The 24,016-nt window shown below is 39.8% G+C and overlaps 2 protein-coding genes across 5 annotated transcripts in view; one reads left to right on the top strand and one right to left on the bottom strand.

Moving 5' to 3' along the window:
- The window catches only part of itgb3bp (integrin subunit beta 3 binding protein), a 38,538-nt gene that overhangs the window by 8,067 nt on the left and 6,455 nt on the right, over window positions 1-24,016 (top strand). Inside the window, exon 8 of one of the 4 annotated variants that reach the window (XM_086225358.1) lies at window positions 11,680-12,086. The exons of 1 other annotated variant lie outside the window; for it this stretch is intronic. In XM_086225358.1, coding sequence (XP_086081484.1) covers window positions 11,680-11,690 — 11 coding nt within the window. In that variant the 3' untranslated portion in view covers window positions 11,691-12,086. Of the gene's footprint in view, window positions 1-144; window positions 244-11,596; window positions 11,641-11,679; window positions 12,087-24,016 lie in introns of those variants that run through there. 2 more of the 4 variants (XM_086225357.1, XM_086225356.1) reach the window with 2 other exon arrangements.
- On the bottom strand, window positions 2,485-22,098 carry alg6 (ALG6 alpha-1,3-glucosyltransferase). The gene is made up of 14 exons (XM_086225353.1): window positions 21,918-22,098; window positions 21,581-21,665; window positions 20,725-20,814; window positions 20,497-20,585; window positions 20,253-20,335; window positions 19,908-19,972; window positions 19,405-19,590; window positions 17,368-17,503; window positions 11,930-12,015; window positions 10,442-10,526; window positions 10,020-10,090; window positions 8,786-8,854; window positions 6,971-7,163; window positions 2,485-4,293 (listed from the first exon to the last, which is right to left on the bottom strand). Exons 1-14 carry the CDS (start codon window positions 21,997-21,999, stop codon window positions 4,096-4,098), a joined length of 1,518 nt encoding a protein of 505 aa, XP_086081479.1. The 5' UTR covers window positions 22,000-22,098; the 3' UTR covers window positions 2,485-4,095.

Genomic DNA, 24,016 nt, shown 5'->3' with positions numbered 1-24,016 from the left:
AATCCTATAATCTTTAGATTAATCTCTTAATAAATGAATCTTGTTGGAGATGATTTTGTTTGATTAGCAGCATTTTACTGCCACTTTTTAATTAAAGTATTATTACTTATGTCTTTAAATGTTTCACTTTCATTCTCATTTTAGGGACCTTGGTGACAGGTAGCTCCTATGACTTTCTGAAGTCCAATATGGGTTAAAGTACAATAATCCACATCAGTCTAATTTTGGGAATCAGAAATAAAGTTTCAATACTGACAGAAATCCGCTGTTGTGCATCTTGGTTTATTAACACGCTCCTCGTGTTGACTGTCTGCTTGGCGAACATTAAATTCTGACAGTGACTGCTGTACGTGTAATATCACCGGGTGCCAGTGGGGTTACAATCATGTTTTCTTCCCCCATATTCCCCAGGTTTTTGTTAGCGAGGAATCTCGGCTGTTGACAGCTAATGGAATTGCTCTTCAACTCTTGTGTGTATGATCCCACGGAGGTAAAGCAGGAGATGAATGTGGAATCTGAGCTGTCAGTCGAGAGCCTGAGATGTCTTGGAAGCCATCACTCTTTTGCCTGAGAAGGGTCTGCAACAGTAGGAGCGAATCCTTTTAGTTGTTAGCCCCCCGTCAACCTGCCGCAGTCTCTGCCTGGCAGTTGACACAATCTGATTCTACATTAACCACAATGCAGCGTCGTTGTGCAAATAATGTTCTTTCTGATGGCAACCCTCATCCCTTTTATGGCTAAAACTATGCAATCCCCTCCACCTCTGCAGTTTAACACCTTTGAAAAGTAAGAGTGGGGGGGCAAACTGTCTTACAACACAGTAGTCTCTTTATTTGGCATCGCCTGGGAAGGCCGAGGCCTCTCCCTGCCCGAGTCGACCTAAGCAACAGCTGCTGTTCACAGCAACATTTCCTATTTCTGCCTAAGGTGGATCGTGTAACTCTCACTTTATCACCCTTAGAGGCCACGTGAAGGACAAAGCCAGCACACCCATAAACAAAACTAATGTTTTGATTCAGGACCCTTTGGAGATTGATCGAGGGCTCTGCGGTGCTTTAAATAGCCATTAACCTCACTTCTACGTCACCAATAATCTCTTCGCTTCAGCTAGAGCTCTAAAACTGTGCTCTTTTCACATGACAATTGATTGACTGATGATTTACATCTTCCAGTAGGATAAAGAGTTAGTGATGAGTACAAAAGTGCTCCTCAGTGTGTCTTCCTCTTACTCAAGTTTCACAGTCACAGTGGTTTAGGGGTAAAGCCTCCTGGATAAGCAGTCAGTGGCTGTGTGATAACTGACCCGATTTTCACTATGACTTTAAAGACAAAAAGGTCTTTCTTTTGCATCATTACTTGATTTCATCACTTTAACAACTGAGCACATGTAGCAGACACTTTATGAAAGATTGAAATTGTTGACTTGGAAATTTTATGTATGAGTTTCTAATTGCAACCTGACTGGTTGGAACAGCTCAACAAGGCCACACAAGGCTGCTGCTTTGAATTCCCATTTTTGTAGCTTCATTGATGCCATTTACTCATAAATTGTTGACCACTGCACCTGCTACTTTTGCTTATATGCTGCTCTATGTTGTGGTTTGAATAGATTGATGTCCAGGATATAGTATGTTTAGTCCAATCACCAGTCAAAAATTCAACTGATAAAAGGAAATCAATGACATTCAATATTCCTGCAGCTTCACTATCGCATGATCTTCTTTAGCAGATGGAGTTCAAATCATTGATTATCATTTCAGTAGAATTTATTTGCATTATGCCACAAACTGCAGTTTTGACTCCTAATCTTGATCATTAATTCCAGGTGGGTCTATTTTTGTTAGTGTTTATTTCTCCAATTGTACATTGTAAGAAGGGAGCCCCCCCCCCCCCATCACATCTTTTTCTTTCCTTGACATTGTTTGAACCTGGACTAGAGGGACCTGTTCATGTCTCGTTGTAGTAGCCACCAGTAACTCTGATCTTGGACTTCTATTTGTCCCAGCGGTCCATTATTGCTCACAGGCCTGGAGTCTCAGAAGCTCAGGCAACCCTCACTGACCTGATAACATTTATAGTTGTAATGGATTTTTTTAATGCTTGTCATTAAGTCACAGAGAGATTGGGGAAAGAAATTGCTTGTACCTTCCCCCCCCCCATGGTATTTCAACTTTATGGCGTTATGATCAGATATGTCACCTTCCGTCATCTCTTTTTAAGGCTTGTACTGTCACGGCTTTTGTTTTAAATGTACGCGTCTTTTGTGTAAGACCCTTGTGGTATCTGGGACTTCAAATGAATATTTAATGATGTTGAGTAAAAGCTTTGAGGATATAATTTCTGTCCAATTATTGGCTCTGTCTTTGCCAGACAGTTAGGGGTGATTTAGCAGACTACTTGGTAAATGTAGACAGTTTATGTGAAGCTGCTTCAAATCATATCTTTTAACAATGCGGCATTAAAACCAGTGCTCACTTTAGGTCATTGAGAATTTTATTTATTTTCAGAAAAACTTAAGTTTGTACAAAATAACTTTTGATCTGTAAAAAACGTGTAGTACAAAAACATTACAAAGTTCACATCAATAGGTAATGGTAACCATTCCCTCTGGACTTGGGTCCGAATTGAGTCTCCATTTATTCAGAATGAATAGGTTTCCACAGAGTTGACACAAGAACAGGTACACCCAACAGTGTAATGAAACCCAACAACATTGTTGTTTTGTTCAGAAAATTAAATGACATAAAACGCAACCCTGTTGTTGCTGGGTTCAGCTCAAGTGTGTGTGGGCTAAACTCAGCATACCTATGTGTCTCAGCTGGCAAAAACTGGTTTGAAGTCTGAACAAAGAGGTCACTATTGATGAAGAAATTGGAGCAAAGGAAAAGATTTCAGTAATTCATTCATTTATTTGGTGCAAACTAAATAATTTCTCATATGTTACAGCTCCTGCTTTATTGTGTGTTGTTTCTGCAGCCTAAAAGATGCAATAAAAGATATCATTTTTTGGCGTTCTCATCAAGCTATTTCCAGAAGACTGATATTGGCCAGCAGACAAAAACTAGTCTGAAGTCAGAACAAAGAAGTCACTATTGATGCTGAAATTAGAGCAAAGGAAAATATTTTGTAAATTCCTTATTTAGTCCAAAAAAGATAATTTATCTTGCTGTTCCAGCTCCTCTGGTTTACTCTATTTTCCAGGCCAAAGAGGCATGCTCTTCTCAACAAGCAAGTGACCCAAATCACTCCAAATCAATAGGGGGCAGCATATTATTACAATTTTTTTTTTTTTTTACATGAGCTATATTGTCTGGGAATGAGTCCTACACCCGCAAACAAGTTAGCATTCTTTATCATTCAGGTCCCTTATCTAAAAGTCAATGGGCTTTCAGTTAAATGCCTGACATTATGTCTGTGGTTAACAGAAGATATTTTTAAAGTTCTATGGCATTAATTACCTCATTTAATAACGCACTCATGAATTTTGAAGCGTTTTGGTGACTCCAACAGCTGGTTACTACCAAGTGATTATCGTGTCGAAAACTGAATAAGTGCAAAGCTAGTTGTGGTGACATTAAAGTTGTGTGTCTGCGGTGTATTTTCTCACGGCATTATGTTCCCCTTTGCACTTCTGTGGCTTGCAAACACACTTCACAAAAGAACACTACATTTATGAGTTTTGAAGAAACTGCAAGCGGATAAAAGTTGTTTTTCTGCAATAATCAAAAATGGAATGTAAAAATCTTATTGACTCTTGGTTGAGGGATCCCATGGCAATGGTAACTTCCTGGTTGGTTTACAAAAAGATTTCATCCCCGTAGCACTCCAGTACCTTGTGACAAGTTCCGGTGGAGGTGTGGCATCTTGAGGAACAAGGTGGTCTTACAAGTTAAGTATTGACCATACTGAGCTTGGTTAGGATAAAGTTACACTTTGTACCTTTTTAACGAGTGTGTGATATTCATTAGGGAGGACATGTATTGGCATGAGTGGCAGCTCACATGCACATTGAGGACAAACGTGCAACACTGTATTTCCTGAATCAAAACTGGCTCCAAGCCTCCCAAGTATTTGTATTACTTATTGGCACCGTTTTTAGTCGTTCTTCTTGTGGCTCTTTTTGCTCGGCGGCACACTGAACTGTACGATGTGGAAATATACAAATGTTCCAAAGAAGTGCATGAAAGCAAATGTAGACACCAGCACAGGAAATAAGTCAGGCAGATGCGTTGGAGGGGCGAGTGTAACGCTGACCACACTCAAACAGCCCATGACTGCCACGCAGATGTAGAACTGCAACAGAGACAAACAGAGGTTGACTACAGTAGGGACACAGGAGTGTATGGCTGGATGAATTTAAATAAGATATACAGTTAATAACCTGAGTCTGGGATTATACAGCTGTTACATGCTACTTTCAGACACAGAAAGTTGCATGAATCATTTTTTTTAAGCACAACAAAATCATTTTCGCTTTTTGATCATTCTTCAGATCTTTCAACTACCTCCCGTGGCCTTCAGTGGGTGGAGACTGCCACAGGTCTGACCATGAATCTTTGATTAAATCATTAAAAGTTGTTGCGTAGGATGCCATTTCCAAACAGCAAACCATGAAATGGAGTTGAACATTTTTGAACAAAGCAAACAAGTCTTTCTTCAGTCTCTTTACCAGTATTTCTTAGCACAATGATGACCTTTCTTGCTTTCTTGTGCATTCACAAATTGACATTTGGCAAAAACAGAATGAGACACATTACTGTTTTTAATGATAAGTTGCATGGTTCGGAAATAGATTTCATTAATAAAAATATTTTTAAAATTCTGCATCAAATCACCAAATTTAGAGTGGGAGGACCAAGCTTATCAAGAGAGTGATCAGGGTTGGTAAATTGGCACTCCCTCAATTTTACACAAAAAGGTCAGTTTGTTCGTCATGGCAAGAACTACACAACCTAAAAAAATAGGTAACATTTGAGTATCCCCTATGGTTTGTAACAGGGGGAACTTTTGGATGTTTTAAAACCGTAACTGAGACGATGTCATTTGGATTATGTTGGCTTGGCCTTGGTGGAAAAACATTTTTAAACAGAAGTTGTGCTGCTCAGTCTAATATATTTCTGGAAGGTGACTTGACTAACAGGATATTTTAACCTCAGTACACTGCTGGATTACGCCGTTAATGACTGCTCAGCTTTATGGTGACAACTGAGATTCCATATGAGAAAATGTTCTGAGAAAAAAATTAAAAGACTGTACTCCTCAGGCTAACAGTTTAAATGTGAACATAATTTATAAGACCAATTAATAATTTAATTTACCACCAGAAATGCAAACAGAGCTGATGGAGGGAGTGAGATCATTCTATTTGGCTTTATGACCTAGAGATAAGTCTGTGAGTAAGATGGAGGAAACACCTCATGCCAACACCCAAAACCAATGAAACCCTATCGCTATCATTGGGACTCGCTATTTATGCTGCTTGTGTAAATAAATATATCTAGGCAAACCTGTGTTAATGACACGCACTATAAAAAGACACCTTCTCTTAATCTCTGACACCCTACCGGTGTCCCTGTCGCTAAGGGGCTGTCGCTGCAGCCACTTCAGACGCTGTGGAAACTTAAATAAGTGATAAATAATTCTGGGGCTGGCAGCAGCTTTCATCCCTGGACAGCTTACACAGCTTATAGTAGCACATGATCTTTATTTATACAGTTGGGTATATCTTCTCACATGGTTGCAATTTGCAAATGCATCAGCTGTACATTCTCCTCCCTGTAGTACAAAATCTCTGCTTTGTTCACCGTCAGTCACTGAACGTGTGTCTTGACTGTAGAAAAACTGCAGCACAGTGGGACCCACTCTGACGTGGTAACAGTGAGATAAATGAGCCAAAGAAACACGCTGCCCCACTTTTTATTCGGATTTCCTAATATTTTGAATAAATTAACCGATAAGGCTTCCATTTTTTCAGATTAGCTCCACCAATTTGTCTTTGATACAGACTGAAGAAAATGACTTGTAGAAAACTTTTTTTTTTAACTTAATAGAAACTGAGTGAAACTTAACCACAATGACAGAAGTAGTCAGTACCACCCATACACTGACATCTGGGATTGCCCACGCTACACTCACCTATCTTGAGACCAAACTGCGTTTACACACCTGTATGGATTTCATTCTCACATAAAACTAAGCAGGGTCAAGGTCAAGTCTATTGCTTAATTGTGCTTTCTCCTTCATAGCCAAAAATGTTGGAAATTTGACAAATGTCATAAATTTGATATTTATGCATATGAGTATCCTGTTCACTTCATGATTTAATGATTTGCAGATCAAGAGCCATTTGGATTTCTAAAACAGCTTTAATTGATAGAAAACTTAAGACGATGCCATTAAATAAATGTATGCGGCAAATTGTTGCTTGCTGATCAAAATGTCCCCCTGATCGTATTGCCCTCATACTTCCTCACATCAGTTGGGTTGGCATGGATGTTTAGCAATAGAGCCGTTACAAGACTGGAGGGCAGTTCAGAATTAAAAGTTTCTCACGACAACAAAACTGGCAACAGTTGAGGAAATTTTGATATTGAAGGGGGTAAAACAAGCATCTTAGTAGAGGGCGGTTGTTGTCTGCTTCTGTGCCTGGGCGAAGTGGGATTTAATGCCGACGCAGACAAACTCTCCTGAGGAAGTTTCAATCTTTGCATGTCATTGATCTTACTGCCCAACTCTGCCTCCTATGATATCTGGTGATGCAGCTCTGTTTGGGCCAAATCTGTAAGCTTTTAAGAAATGTGGATGAAATTAAAGCAGAGTACAGACAGAAGGCTACGTCCATAACCAGACCTAACGCTGAGCACAAATGAGCCTTATAGCTTCTACATGCAAAGCACGATTGAATTTTAGGTTTCTAGATTACTTCTGACATGCAAATCACCAAATCAATGCTTGTTAGCAACCTACTGACCTTCCATCTGACTAAACAAGCCAGGTCCATTTTGGGTAGAAAGAAAAGCATCTTGTGGTAGGCTCCTAATCTCAGCTCTTCCTCTGAACTGCGCTCCAGCGCAGACAAAAGATACATGCTGAAGAAGAGGAAGGCCAGCGAGGTCACAACGTAGGGCACAAGAAGACCATCCTTCAGGAACAGAGGCAGCATGCTGCAAAGACAGACAATGACGCATTTACAGTAAAGGCATTTTTTACAGGAGCACAATATGAGTAACAAATAACAATGATGTTAAATTGTAAAGAAAAGATCAATTTCTATCCACTAGTTGAAAGAAAAAACATGTAGCAGATTTTTATTTACATCCAACCATATGTCATTAGGTTCAGGGCAACAGTAAACCACACGAGCAGTGTGTCTGCCGGGGAGAGATGACTCTGACGTTCGTGCCAAGCTTATCTTAGTTTAGAAGAGGAACATGGACAAGAACAACAGTTGACTCATAGTAAATCGCACATCACCGCAGCTTATAAAAACCTATCTACTCACAACAAACTATCCATTCTGTTTTTTTTTTACTCGCACAAAAAAAGGCCCATTCAGCAGATAAATGATAAACATTTTAGAAATACATACTTCATCAATTTAAACAAACAAGCTGCAGTGTGTCCTCTTCCAATTGCTAAGCTTCTGCATTCATTCAGCCAATTACGCTCACAAAAGATGTATTTTTTTTAAATAACTGAGTCTGGAGGGGATGCACATTATGTCCAAGTCAGACTGTACTGTGAAACTCCAGAATGACCTCCTGTCCCTAAACAACGCGCACTTAAACAGCAGGCATGCAGACTATGCTGCATAATCCCCAGATATCCTTATACTAAACCACACGCACAACAATTAGTGCTGCCGGAAGAATTTAACAACAGCTGGTGAAAGTTAGATGAAGCATTTGCAACACTGCCTGTTGTCTCCATTCACCCACGACTGAGATCCATTTGGGTTTTTTTAGATTATTGTAAGAGCATTTTGATTTTTATTGTTAATAAAGAAGTGGAGAAGCAACTAAGGTGGTATGTGAAAACTGATGTGTTCCAGTAATGTTATATACATATATACACACACACACACCCACACACACACCAACTTAGCCTCTATGCAATAACGCAAGAACCCAATTTAAAGCACCAACGCCAACCTTTAATTTGTGTTGACATTAATGCCTCCTCTGGACAAAAGTGACAGTGTATTCCGGAATGTACTTTCCACGAGTGCCAACATTTGTGTCGTATCATAGATATTCATCTGCCTGGCTCGAGAACAAGCATTTGTTTTGAAAGAGAATGCATGACTGGTGTAATGATTTCTTATTTGTGACTATATACTATATAAAAAAAAAATATGGCTGTAGTGAAACATGCAACATGGTAGCTAATCAACATGTTAGTGTTGTTACATCAGGTGTCATGTAAGACCACTGATGGCTGAGCTTCCTTTCCTCAATAATCTGAATATTCATTTTGTGTAATTTCGTGGGGGAACAGACCCAAACTCAAGCTTTTTAAAGCACTCTATAGAAACGGTGAATCTGCAGGGTGGTGTTCTTTTTTGCTTAGAACATAGGTTTTCAGTGTTGGGGTCACATGATGATAACAAGAAATCAAAAGATTTCAAAATTATGAAAAAGGCAACTTTTGAATGCTTCAGACAATGCAAGGGAAAGATGGGGTTTCTGGCACCTTTTTTTTTTTAAATTATTTTGGGGGTCCTGAGCCAAAATGTTTGGGCACCCCTTAAATACAGCAATGCCCCCCCCCCCCCCAATCATCTTACCTGAATGTAGAAGCCTGCAAGAACCAAATGGCCACGAGAGGAAAGTCATTCAGCAAGAGGCAGACAGGTCTAAAAAACAAGTAGGATACGTAAAACAGACTGTAGAGTAAGTACTGTTCAGTATTATTTTACAGTTAGATAGGAAGTGAGGACATGTTAGGTCAGAGTTGGCTGAGAACTGATCATGTGTTTGCACTACTAAAGAAACTAGCACAATAGGATATCCGCATTAATTGATTGCAGACAGTTCCTCACAAGGCAGTCGCCATTTGATTTACCATATCATTTTTATCACGGTATATGTCTTTAAGTGTAGCACAACCAGAATGTGTGGCCCTCAACAACTTTCAACAACTGCAAATCAACATCCAACTTATGTTTGAACTAAGTATTAAATTTCAACAGGACCAGCAAACATTTTGCCTCTGTGTTACAATGATAAATGTATGAATGGCTGCTTGCATCAGTGCTAACAAGTGATATTGTACACTGTGCTGCTCCGAGGGGGGCACTTTCCACCGGTCCCTGAGCCCATAATTACAGCCAGTGCTCTTTGGCGATCCTGTTACAGCCCAATAATTGATCCTGCGCAAACAACGCCCCGAGCTGCTGCCTGCCATTCTTTCTTAATCCCTGGACATGCATTACTGATTGATTCAGGGGGACAGGTGGGAGATATAACTCAATAGTTAATAAAGCAACAATCTACCCTAATCTAGATTAATAGATGAGCCCAGATCTAGGAACCAAATCCCTCGCTGTTGAATCTATCTGAGGCTTCGCCCTCTTCCTACAGCAGACACAGATTCATACATTGAGCTAAATGGTAATATACCACACACAAGCTTTCATGCTGATGAATACAAGCGCTACATTCAGTCTGATAAATATGTCAGACACATTCTATTCTGTCTGTGCAATGACAACTATGATGACAGAGGTGAATAATCCCTCATTTAGCAAATGTGTACACATTTTTTTATTGACTCTGCAACTATGGGAGTACAGCAGAAGGATGACGTCAGTGTTATAAAGTGCTAATTAAATCATATCATTAACAATCTGCTGGATGAAGAGGTGAAGTGTATAACCTTTTGAGTACAAATTAAATCAATATTTGAGTCACCAGTCACTAGATATGGAAAGTACATTTTATATCTGTTACCCTTGGTGCTGTCACATGTCAACAAATCAGATCCTTCACACAGGTAACTGATATCTTCTCAGTACTTACAAGGCAGCCAAGAGGATGGACTTCTCATGGACTTGATAGGAGAAGAGGAAAAAGGCCAGAGATGAATTGACCTAGAAGTAACAGAGTTTGTTTTGTTTATTTTGGAACATGAACTACTGAGGTTTCAGAACAATGATTCTTGAGAGCATACTATTTAGTACATACAAATAAAGGAAAACTTGATATAAAAGTAGAGGCTTCAAAAATATTCTACAATATATACATTCTATAATACAGTATTTGCAAAAACTTCCTGTAAAGCAGGAAGGGATATCAGTTGTCATTGAACTATTGAACTAAAAGCTTAAATCATATTTAATTAAAAGAACTTCTAAAACAATTTTACCTTCAACCAGAACTAAAACTTAATGTTTCAATTTTTGTCCAGATAGTTCAGCCTAACCCATGACTTTATCACTCACTAGGGCCAGTTTAAATTGCCAGAAGGTGGGCTTTGTCAGGAGTCTGATAGAGGATGGTAGGACGGCCAGGAGAGTGCACGCCAAGCTGAAAAACAAAAACAAAAAACATGAGGGTTATGATAATCGCACATAAGTTATGATCAAATACATTAGAATTTCAAAAAAAGTGTAATTCATGAAACAGAAGTTAATGTGAAGAATTACATTTGCTTGTGATTCCAGGATCATCTACTTCCACATGGAAACTGATAATCACATAACTGAAAAGCAGTCAGTCTGACACACAATAGTACTGCAGCTGTATCTCTGCTACTTTTCAGATGACCCCAGCTCTGCAACTAAGACCCCAACTGTGTGGGAAATGTCCAGATATTGGCCCCGTCTTAGGTGACCAGGCATTAGTTTAACCCTTCAATTGTCACCTGCTAGGGGTGGAAGCACCAGAAGAGAGTGACTATGTGTTAGTATCAATGTGTATAACTGTTGAGAGGTCGGGCAGCGTGTTTGAGGTGTGACGGCAACAATTGCATTTGTCCTACAAATGACGAAAGAGAAAGCAGTTATCTGAGTGCAAAGATTTGTATCCAAAGGGACAGAAATATCTAGTAATAAGGGGGCAGTGAATGACTCTTGTATATGGAAGCAAGTGTGTTATACGTGTGTAATGCGTGTGTTATGCGTGGGGCAGGGTTTTGCAGTCCGGAAGGATGTGGATCACTTTTCACAGCTGATTCATTCTATGTACACAGTACACCCACACCAGAGCATTTAGCAATCCACTCCCTCTGCCAAAAGGACCAGAGTGTTTTTCATTGGTTTGAAATGCACTAGTCAAAGAAGTCCAACTTGATCCCTGGACTTAGCAGTCTGGCAGAAACGTGTCCATGCTGTGAACATAGAACTCCTAAATTTAGCCAGCTGGGTTATTTAAGAATGATCCACCATGACAAAACTGTTGCATCAACATTTTCTCACAGTGATCATACAGAACTTGGGGTTTTGGTAAAAAAAAACGTGCAAATACTTCTTGGAATGTTTTGCAGATTAGTAGGCGGAACGATAAAGTCTTAAGTCAAGTCCTTACTCTTTCTTCAAGTCAACAGTCTTCTCATTTGTCAGTCTGTTTGATCTAATGAAATAAATCTGTCCTTTCAGGTTCATTAAATTTTCTTCTATTTCTGTAAATGACACATGCTTCAGTAAACCCTCAGGCAATTCAACATCTTGTCATTGCCCAGACCAGCTGTGATGTCATGTTCAGAAGATCCTCACAAGACATTTCCTTAAGGGATGATTTTGTTTCCATCCTGCTGGATCACAGTCTTCAATCCCTTGGGCAAGCCATGCTCTCTCAGGACATGAGGCCAGTCAACAAGAAACAGCAACAAAGAAAAACGGGGAAAAAATGCAGCAACAAAGAAGAGAAGACAAAAATGATAAAAGATTGGAGAATAAAGTGAATGCTTGTTAGACAGATAAAGGGATTACCTGAGGTAGAGCTGGGAGTCACTGGACAGAAAGGATCTGATCTTTATCAGTACGTTCAAGCTGCACCATGTGTTGGCCACCTTATCCTGTTTGTGAAAATACACCACTTGATTAAATGAGAAATGATGTCAGAATTAATAGAATTACTGCCTTGTGGATGGATGCCTCCAACCATGCCAACCAGTCCACTTCTTTCTTATTTGTCCAGACTCACAATATACAGTATGTGGCACAGACCTAAAGGGAATTAAGACCCCCCCCCCCCCCAAAAAAAAAAACCCTCAAGAATGTCCCTGGAATGACATGGGACATAACCAGAAACACACTGAAGTTGACTTTGGACCTTCTTGATATAAAATGGCATCACTGCATTTCCTCCAATTAGCCATTTGTCATCAAGCCCACAAACGGTAACAATGACCTTGGCCTCTAACCAGAATCTAGCCACATCATCCTCAAGTCCAAAGTGGACATTTTTGCCAAAGTTGGTTTTCCTGTAATATCGCGTTCATAGGAGGTGATGGACTTTGACCTTTGATCACCAAAATCCCTAAATTCATCTTTGAGTCCAAGTGGATGTTTGCCCTGCACAGTTTTCATTGAAATATCGAGTTCACAAGACAATTAAAAACTAATCCTAAAAAGAAATTAAAATCTGTTTGCAAGCCATTCTCTTTATGGGTGCCCACAGGAGGAGTTTGACACATAAATACATGAAGCTCCATAAAACTGCGTTATAGTGTCGCATAACCATTTAGCAAGTTTTTGACATTTGTCTTCATGTCTGTGTAGAAACAAATTTAACTCTGAAATCCATTCTGAAGAGAAAGCAAATAAGTGTCATTGCTGAAAGTGCAATACAAATTCCCTGGGACATTCCAGGAAGACATTTGTGCAGCTCAAAGGTGTGGCAAGTAAAACGCCTGCATAAATATATACCTCCTGGGATGGAGACTTATTTGTAAGCTTGGAGACATGAGGTCAAATGTCAAACTCCAAAAGTTCAGTCAGACTAGACCCATCAATACGTCAAGATACTGGTGAATAAATCCCCACCAGAGTCTCAGGTAGATGCTGGTGATGGTGGTGGTGGGGCTAAACAATAGCTGGTGATGCAGGGCAACAGATACCAGGGACCAACGGAAACTTCTGCAGTTAATATAACCCATCCTACCCCCGTCAATTTAGAGTATCAATCAGCCTCGTCCCCTCTTGCATGTCTTTGGACTGTGGGAGGAAGCCGGAGTACCGGAGAGAACCCACACAGGAACAGGGAGAACATGCAGACTCCCCACAGAAAGCTGGGGCTCGAACCCAGAACTTTCTTGCTGTGAGGTGACAGTGCTGACCACTGCACCACAGTGGCGCCCCAAACCAGAGTCGTGTATTTTAACAGTGCAGCTGTAATTGACTGAGCGAGCTCACAGGCGTCGCTGTAATTTGTGCATCACCTCTGATCACATAACTTCACGAACTTTGAATTATCAATAATGTTATTCAATCGTATCTTTACAGTGCAAATTTATCAGGAAGGGAGATTTTTATTTTATTGATGGCAACTATGAATACAACTTAACTATCAAGGCTGATTTATTACATAAAGTTCTTTTCTTGATTGATTTAAATGCTTCTAAAAGGATACTGAAAATGGCCACAAAAATCTGAATTTTGAAGTGCTCAAAGCCACATGTTTACATTTTGGTCTAATCAACTGTCTAGACTCCAAGAAGATAACATTTATTTATACAGCAGGGACAAGAAGGACAGCTGCAGTGTGTTGTTGTTGTTGTTGTTTTTGCTTGCAAAATAATCAATTATAACTGTTAGTGATAACTCTTGGATAAAAAAGTTATCAAAATTGTTGCTGGTTGATTTTCCTCCTTGAATTGATTATTTGACTTTTCACTTCAGTGGCTATAAAAACCTCCAAATATTTTATCTCATGTTTATAGATATGTCTCAAGCTTTAAATCTAAAAGAAAGTGAAACGCCATGACTGGGACTAAAGTCATAAATTTGATTATTTCAGACAGGATTTGACAAAAGTCGTTAAAAGACTTGCAACTTCGATTTTAATACCAATAACTCATGACTTCACTCGAACTCGAGCTTTTATGACTTTAAAAATGCCATTGAAATAATTTATCAAATCATTTTTTTATGATTTGGTTATGTGCCACATGTTTCAATGCTGTAAGTTTTGACTAAAGGATTCTAAACTGTGAATGTAGAGTAACGGTGCTACATTACAAGGAAACTAATATGGATAATGTTTGTCATGTATTCATGGTTTTTGTAAACACTACTTTACTACAAGTACTACTTTGCTGGCTCTAAAATGGCTTAGTCCTTGTAAAGATAGCATTGGACCTTTAGTTTTTGCAACCCTGGGTGATTGACAGTTATAGTGGACACACAATAGATGTAGTTAAAATTAAAATTCTAAATAGCCTCCAGGCATTGGTTCCTGTCTGCAAGGCACAATAAAGGGCTTTCATATGTACAGTAGAACATTCTGTAAAAGAGGCCTGAAGACTTGGTCCCATTTCTGCTAAAGGACTTGTGATTCAAAAGAACTGGGGGGGTTGTTTCTGCGTGGTTGAGCTGATATTTAAGCAGTTGTGCAAGGATCAGATGATATTGGGGCCTATATCACGACTGTGCACCATGATATCACACAACACAGAAACAGTGCGACTAGATCGGCTTCATCACTTCTCTGTGGATGGTTTTGGGGAAAGCCTATTTCTGGCGTCTTCTCTCCCTTCCATGCTACAGCTGCTCATGGCACAGCTGTGTGGCTCTTCATGGCAGCCTCGTCAGCACTCGGCCTTCCAATGTTCTGTTGTCTCAGCCGCATCCCTCTCGATTTCCTCCCTCCTCCAAATAACTGCCATGAAAAATGTTTCTGAATGCAACACATGAATAACGAGGGTGTCTCGTCAGCAAATGCAAGGGTTCCGTCACCAATGAGCCAGCAAAGAATTTCCTAGGGAGAAGCATTTGGTGCCGTTTTTGTGAGCTTGCCGCAACCCGAGACGATAGAATGCAGCTCAGTGGGTAAACTTACAACTGCCTCCTCTCAGAAGCTGCCATGAACACCAGTGACCAGGCCTCGTCCTCCCCACCGCCCCTTCTTAGCCCTGTCCCCTTGTCCAAAGCTTATGCTTACGTGCACAATTTCACAATTAGTTCAGGACAACTCACCCCAGCAACCTCTCATGCTGTCGTCACAGGGGAGGATAATGTCTCTCACACCCTGTGTATTATGTTTGCATCATTTCATTGAATAAATCCTGCTACAGCGCACGCCGCCATCCGCTCTCCGGTTAGAATTTTTAATTACTTCTCACATCCATGACACCTTGTGGTGGGTGCCACCTTGGGTACCAGGACAAGACTGTGGGGGGGGGGTTAAGGGGTTTCAGAAATGAGAGCTGCAAACATTTTGAGCTGTCTGTCACACATACAAGTACAAACACACACTTCAGCTCTGTCAACACTGCTGGCTGCGGAAATACTCCTTATCGCTGTTCGGATTTCCTTTCCTTTTAATTAATATTCCAGCTCGCTCTTTGACTGACTACAGTATACAAACGTGCTTGTGTTTGTATGGGACTTGAGCCAAAGACCTGCTTTCATCCTCAAAAGACTTGAGACTCGGCTTATGTGAACCTTCTCTATTTAACACATGAACATTAAGGAACTATCTGATGAGCTGAATATTGTTCCATATACTGACACGTATCCTTACGCATCCTTACGCATCCTTACCACCACAGAGGCTATAAAAACCTCACCAAGTGTGTTTGTGATCCCAAATTAAAAGATGCTGAACCGACCCCACCAAACTTTATCACCTAAGAACATATTTGAATACGTCAGCACTAATTAATGTGGAAATAGAGTTGAGTTTTGCAAACATGCTAAATGTTAGCTCTGCTACATCAGCTATACGTTAGCTCACCAGTAGTTCTGTGGTATGACAACTTGATTAGATTGGTGGTCACTGAATATTTATATGAAATTCATCAAAATTTCCTGCCACCACCTGTTGACTAAATTAAAAACTGATTTAAAATTGCAGAATTGGCAAAACTTCTGAATTTGTAGAAAGGGGCTGCAAATGTGTAAGGCACGGGCATCTGATTTATAAAATGTGAACATTTTTTGAAGCAGCCACTTTGATACAAAATATTAAGAACAGAGTCTCCTTTCATGCCATGACCTGTGTTTACCGACTACTTAATGTCAAAATGGCTACCGTGACATTGTGGATAGTTACAGGCTGTCGGATGTCCCCTAGTGTGCCTACAGTGTAGAGCTGGCCCAGCATCAGTCCATATGGCTACAACATAGCAGTGCTATGAAGAGCTGGAAACACTGAGGTCATAAATTAGTAAAGATTTATCTGTATGCTCACACACTTGCACCACCCAGAGATAGAGTGTAACTGATCTCCTGACCTTTTCAAGATTTTATTCCTCTGTTTTCTCTGATCCTGCAGCGTATCCATTTCCAACTGGCTAAGCACCGAAGGATATAAGGGTGTTCGCCATGCTTAGAGTGTGGAACAATTTGTAAGGCACGAGGCACGTCAGGTTTGTGCCTGACTTTCATAAAAGTGTCGTCGTCTTCGTATGAATGTTTCATATCCCATGAAATTAGGACTTTAACTTCAAGGAAATAAAATGTCACTGCCTTCAAAACAGTTTAGCATGACTCTTCCTGCACACGTGTAAATAGAATCAGGCAAAGAAATCCTATCATATCAACAGCCTTTTTATGTCCCGTGCCATGGGTTATGTTTTCATGGAGCCATCAAAATTGATGAATCACTTATTTTGTGTTAAGATCATATCAGGGGTGTTGATTATCTTGACTTCCAGGACCAAGTGACTGAAGCAGGAATTGCCTAAAGAGTTGCCACAAACCTATCTTGAAAAGATTTTGTTACTGATATAGACAGACCGAAACATAATAGCACCTCTGTTGGTCAGTAATATAACAAAAGTCTGCATTTCAAGTGTTTATGGACAATTTTGAGGTGTTTTAACAATGGAATTTAGAAACATCGGTATCCTGAAAATTATCCATGACTTTCTCAGAAACTTTCTTTATTTTTACCACCAAAGGGGGAAGTGAGAAGTTTTGTCATCTGCACCACCTCAAGGGAAAGTAAGACATAAACCATCAACATAATCCATCACAGGAACATATACATGTGATCTTGGCCCCTCAAATCTCCAGGCTGACCCAGGAATTCAAGATATTATCATCTCCCACTTGTGTATTTAAATGACATATTTGAATTACATGTTGCAACTATTCTTAGACAAGAGCACAAATGCTTTTTTGATGAGACTGGGCCTGAAGGCAAGATTAGCCTTCACAGATATGGTTTTATAGCTGACTTTTCATTCGAGAAACCGCTGTACCTCAAACAGACCACGAGCCACGGGAAAGATTCTCCTGACCACCTGCAAGGCCTGGTTGAGGTCAGACAGGAAGGGCAGCCAGCAGAGAGCAAAAGTCACCAACACTGTTGCAGCGATCCTCACCAACAGGAACAGCCTGCATGAGAAGGGTCACACAGAAGGGACACGCATTAACCATCAGATATGCCATAAAACATTAAAAATAGGCTGCTTTTTTCACTGTGGGGTCTAGTTTAAGTATAGCAACTATTATTATTGCTCAATCCACTACAAGTCCTAAATTTGGGATTTGACCCTTGTGTCGAGGAATGCAGTGAAAGCCATGCATCAGCTGAGAATCTTCAGTGTAGGTCTTGTCAGCTGCATCTGTGAGGCTGCTAGAGAAGTTGCACACACAAGCATAGCTGAAGAGTTTGGGCATGGCCAGTGTGTCATCTGGACATATCTTCCCACCGGCCCTTCTAATCCAGCTTCCCATGTGCTACTAAATGCCCTTGGTACATTGTTACTAGATAAACAGACACTAGACGCACTAGTAACAGCATCCAACCTGATTATCTCTCCTGAGAACAGCACTCTCTTATAGACTGACATTACATATCTGCTCTGAGCATTCATAGTGACACTTGAATGACAAGACACTGTAATGGAAAACAAATATGATTTCAAAGACATAAACACAAATCCTCTTGATTTATGAGCCAGGTATTCTAGCTGGGGATCTTTTGGAGCTGAAGAGGGCAGGGGATATAAGAATCCACTTGCTGCTCTTCGGTTTTGATTTCCCTCCCCTTCACATAATTAATTTGGTTTGTTTTTCTGTGCTATAACAAATAATTTTTGCCACTTCTTTATGTCTTCACTCCATCACTCTATAAATGGTTCCTTACTGGATGTCAACACGTTGCTCCTGACCTTACAGCTGGTATTCCAGAGGGAATGTGAGATGTTCCCAAAGGAAACAAGGGAACATTGCTGCGTAGGTGAGCTCATTTAAAAAGCAAGAATCCAATGCAGCCGCAAATTTGTGGCTGTATTGGATGACGCAAATATGGCTGAGTAGTTTTGCATAATCTTGCTGACAGACAAACAGAAATTCAAATCCAGTGGAGAAAAAATCCAGTATTGTCATGGTGGATGTTCTTAAATATATCTCAATAGAAATAACTAGAAACCTGAAACAGACACCAGTGTGAAATGGAGCCACATTTTTTTGGCTTTAAACAGAATTTTAAACAAGAAAGGCCATTGACAGAAAGTTCCCTTTTACCATGACAGCCTGATAAACACAATACAAATAAAAATACCAAACACATAAAACAAAATTAAAATACTTAAGACAACTACATCAAATTAAATATGTTATGTTATATTAAAAGAGCTGTAAAGTCAGGAACGAGGATTAAAATAATATTCATAATTATTGGAGGAAACAAATAAAAAAACTTAATTAAATTTATAATAAATGAAAATTATTCTTCTTAATTAAAAGCACTGAAATCTGTATGACGCAATTATTAATTTGGGGATATGTCAAAATTTGTTATCAAAGTTGAATGATTTAAAAAAATTAGTATTAAAGTCCAAGTTCTGCAACTCTACTACAACTAGGCTTTTTTATATAAATCTTTGTGATGACGTAGAGCACAGGCCAAGGAAAGAAATCATTAATTAATTGCACCTGAAATATTGTATTGTTTCATGGAACAAAAAAAAAAAAAAAAACAGGCCTTTTTACATAGATGATAAAAGTAAAGTCCTATGAATGATCAGGTTTATCCTTGTATGAGTAGCTGCAACTGCCACATGTGAAGCTGTGCTCTCTTCAGGTGCCCTTCGAGTTACACCATTCTAATATACCACCTCAGCTACTGTGTCTTCTTTTGCAAAAAAAAAAAAAAAAAAGCAAATCAAAAAGGATGGGGGCGACTGCTCTAGATCGGATCACGCTTCAGCTAAATTCCCTGAAAGTGAGGAGGGCGCGTGCTAACTGTTAAGATGAAAAGAAAAATAAAGACACGAGCAACACAGACTCACCCCCGTCCCATCAAGCCCAGTTTAGCACACTTTCCCAGGAGGTAGCAGAAGAAGGGCAGAGCGTGGTACAGCTCCATCTGCTTGTAGTTGAGAGCCAAGGAGAAAGCAACGGAGCCCGGCACATCCCAGCCCAGACCCAGAGCCAGAACACCCCACAAGGCAAAGCCCAGGCTGACTCCATTGTACCTGATACTGTTAAGATCAATGTTGTAACACGAGAGCTTTAAAATCGAGTCTGGATCCCTGTGTAATACTGTGCAACCAATACAGGAGTTTTGGGCTGGATACCAAAATTAGGTATCTGCATATTAACTCATAAAATGCCACAAACGATGTAACCGCCAAGATATGTTTTTCTGAATGATGCTCTGTTGAAAAGAAGCTTTAATATCAATGCATATTAGTGATACAAATATATTTGTCAGAATCAACTGTGGAGGTTAAGTACTAATTGAGCTGGATGGGGAAAAAAACCTGTACATGAACTTGTGTATGAAGGATACTGGAAATGTCCGTAGTCAATAAGAATCAGCCCAGGATAGAGTAGGAAACAGAGCAGAGTGCAAACCTGCGGGGGAAAAACAAAAATAATATTTAGTTACAGGAGGGGAAACATGGCCACACTAAAACTACAGTCTGTTTTCTATTTCTTGTCATATTGTGCCAAATCCACCATTCCAGCTGATATGTCTGATAATGTGACAATGTTGAAAATATTGGTAAGTATCACTCAAAACTGATTATTTCATAAGCCTCTGAACTTCCTCCAAAAGCATCATCCAATTATACTACATTGTAATGGAGCAACCAGGACTCTAGTTTGTTTTAGAATGTGTCATGTGTCTTACTTTCTTCTTGGAGGATCCATCACTGAGGCATAAACAATAGAAAACCACAGCAGGGATGTATATCAGTAAGTCTGCCACCAGGACTAGGACAGGGAAACAAAATATTATCCATCATCTCAACTGTTTCACAAATACTTTAGTCTGCATGATGAATCTACTGTATGGAAATGTTTTCCGTCTATAAAAGCTTTAGCCAATCAGTAAATTAATTCCAGAAATCAGGAGTTTACTTTGATTGTTGTACCTGTTGTTCTCATAAATAACTTGTGTTTGGGACTTTCATAACCTCTGGATTTGTGCAGCTCCACCCATTCAGGGTTTATTATCTTGGCTCTGCATGGGAATAAAATAAGACTGATTTTTATTTCTAAATCATTGTCACTTGATAATGCAAGAAAGGAGACTCAGATGGATGAGGATGAATTGATAAGAGAGTAAAATATCAAGGCAATAAAATACAGAGAATACTTGCATATGAGCACAGATCAGGCTGTGATACGCGGTCAGAGGAGGATAATCAAGACCCCAGTAGTTCAAATCATTATCAGTGGTATTGAAGTACCTGCAGGAGAGCAATCAGTATTTATGGAGAAACTCTATCTCACAAGCTCTAATGGGATATTTACAATTTCAGAGAGCCGACTTCACCGTCACACAACCCTCACAAAAAAGCAAAATCTTACTAAAACATGTAATTGATGTTTACCAGTGATTAATAAACCATGAATAAATCAGGTTTATAAGTTTATAAGCAATTTTTGGGGTTGTTATCAATGTTTCAGCTCTTGTTGATAAAAACAAGTAGTGCTTTTAAGAGCTGACAACTCATAAAATGTGCTGTAATAAGAGTGATATTTTAACTAAAACGTCTTTGTAGAAGGGTTCAAATTCCATCCAGTTACTTAACAGTATAGCAAACCTGGGGATGCTCATTTAGTGAGACCGGTTCCATCAGTGGCTCTACTTGTTACTGCCATTCTTTGTTGATTCATTTATTAATTCTTGATTTATATCAACGTGGAGGTGAAAGTAGGAGCTACAAATGTTAGCTGAGACGAAATGATTTTCCATCCAGAAGCCTAAACGATAAAACTGGTGTCACGCTGGCAGAGAGTACAAAGGATTTTTTCACAACCTGGCAACCAAAGAAGAAATATTTCATCAGCTTTATATAACAACTTTTACATATTTTCTTTTTGCTGTCCTTCAAAAGTGACATTAATTTGGTGTCCCTCAGTCCAGTCAGGCAATCACAGCAGTACTTGAGCAACCAGTCCCACCTCCCTGAAACTGGCCCAGAGGTTAGTAACTAGACGCTTCAGACTGACCATTCCTGCACAGGGAGACTGTGGGTCACTTCTTGCCAGTGTCTTTGGGCTTCATAGTCGCCAAACATGGGTGGTTTCCCCGCCCCTGGTGAAAGAAAATCATTCATCTGTAATTAGTCTGATATGTGGGAGGCTGGTTCGAGGACAACAAACAACCAAACACACACACACACACACACACACACACACACACACACACACACACACACACACACACACAAAACCCCGCTTCAATCCTGAAACAGCGCGTTTGTGACAGCAAAAATAATGCAGATTCCCAGCGAGACAGTAACAAGCATACAACTTCTCATGCCGCCAAGATGCACAGACTTCTTACCGGAGTAAGAATTTAACGACACTCCCCATCTCACGACGACCCCGAGCAAAACGCTGATGGAAACAAGACTCCACGTCTGCATAACTCCCAGAGGTAATTTTGGCTTTTAAGATACAAATAAAAAGGAGACATCCGTTCAATAAGACAATATTCGAGTCTGTTTGCGTTTCCTGGATACGTCATCAGCCAGACTCGTTGCGCTTTCTCATAGGTCACTGGATTCTGACGTTTAAGGCAAGAGACATGAGACGTTCAGGGACGGGAAGAAAAACAGGATTTGTTTTGTTCGTCGAACCATCACTACGGAACTGAGGCGATAGTCATGCTATCAAGCCGGATTTAGGCAGGTGGCAGACATCCGTAGCCCAGTACTTTTAGGATACTTTAAAGACTGAATGCATTGGTGTACATTTACACTGTTAAACAGAGGTTTCATAAAAGCCAATCTTTGGAGATTGGCTTTTACGCACTATTAATGATTTATTTGTCCTGTATCATTTAAATTATCTACATGAATAGCACCTTGTATCTTGCTCTGCAACAAATGAGTCAGTGACACCACTGTGATAACATTTAGTATGTGATAATGCACGCTAATGATATACGTCAGACGGGAACATTTTGATAAATAAAGGACTTACAAGTCCAATTCTTCTCGTTTCCCCACTTTCCACATATAATCAGGGAGGACAAGCAGCAGTCTCATGTTTAACTAGTTTGCTGCAACCTTCTGTATACAGATGTGTAGTTATGACCGCCTCCCCTTGCCCTCCCCTCTCAATGTAAATCACAGCCGGGGGGCATGCTGTCCTCTGTGACCTTTTCTTCTGTTGACAACAACGTCTTTGTTCCCAAGGTGTTGGGATTTGTTGTGTAAGACATGTTCCTTGTGGTTCTGGCATCAATTATGCATAAATAATAATAACCTTGGACAACTGCTGATTTGCAATGACACTTTCATTACAACGGGAGCAGCCTATAACTCACCGGTACCCATTAGTTATTAATGCCCGGCCACGCCAGCTTTACTTTGTCATTTATTGCTTCATCTCTACGCCTTTTTAAATATTCAGTAACTGCTGTACCTACATTTACTGTCTGTGATCCCCGCCCAGGAGAAGGCTATAGCTTGTAGTGGAAGATGACCTAGTTATTATGGAGGCCTGGGCCTTGCTTCCAATGCCATTGTTGTCTGTCATGTCAATGTTGCAAACACAGCAAGTCAGCATGTCACATTCGATCTTTTCTGCCATTTAGTCACGTTTTACAGTTAGCTTGAACATCACAATTTTGTCTCTTTTTTTATATAAAAAAAATCACGTGCGATTACATTCGGAAACGGAATAAGAGAACGTCTCTCTATGTGTTTTTGTTTTGCCATTGCAACGTGGAGACAAGTATCCTGCTAATGGCAGTGAACACCACAGCACAACTAGTGATGCAATAGTTGGGCTGGAAGAAAGAAAGACAAGTGTTTTTGAAGAAAAATCCAGGAGATGTATGTTTAAATAACTTTATCTTCCATGTAGAGTCCTCATGTCCCTTCCCAAAGAGCCATGTTTACAGTCATTATTGATGCCACCTGTAATGTGTGTTACATTCACTGTTTACTGATAATCACAGCAACACATGGCTTAAATTACACACAAATAATTGTGCAAAACACATAACATATTGGTGTACAAAAACCCCAATACTGCTATATTGATTGCATTGATACAGTAAACTACTAGCTGTTGGTAAACACCTCAAAGTGTCAGTCGAAGTGGACTTCTGTAGTTTTGATCTTGTTGTGCGTTTTAAGCTTCTTCTTTTTTTTTTTTAATTTTCTGCATAGTTATATAGCAGTAGCTGCAATCTGTTTGAGCAAACACATCTGTTAACTGGAAAAAAAATCCCAAATAAAATTTAAAATAACTGTAACATGACAAGAAATAAGGAGACAGTGGATGACGAAGACGTGAAGTCTCCAGCCTGACCGAAACACCGCTGTTCCGTGATTGCCATTTAACCACAAGCGTGACCTTCACACCATTTTAGTTGATTTTCTACACTTCAGTAAACTTTGCTGAGAGAGCTTTGGCAGTTCAACTTGTACA

Source organism: Aulostomus chinensis, chromosome 14 (assembly GCF_037954235.1).
Source record: "Aulostomus chinensis isolate RoL2024-O1b breed Wild chromosome 14, RoL_Achi_v1.0, whole genome shotgun sequence".
In the NCBI taxonomy this organism is placed as follows: domain Eukaryota; kingdom Metazoa; phylum Chordata; class Actinopteri; order Syngnathiformes; family Aulostomidae; genus Aulostomus; species Aulostomus chinensis.
Note: the sequence above shows the minus strand (reverse complement) of the source record. Positions and strands in the feature narration are given on the sequence as shown.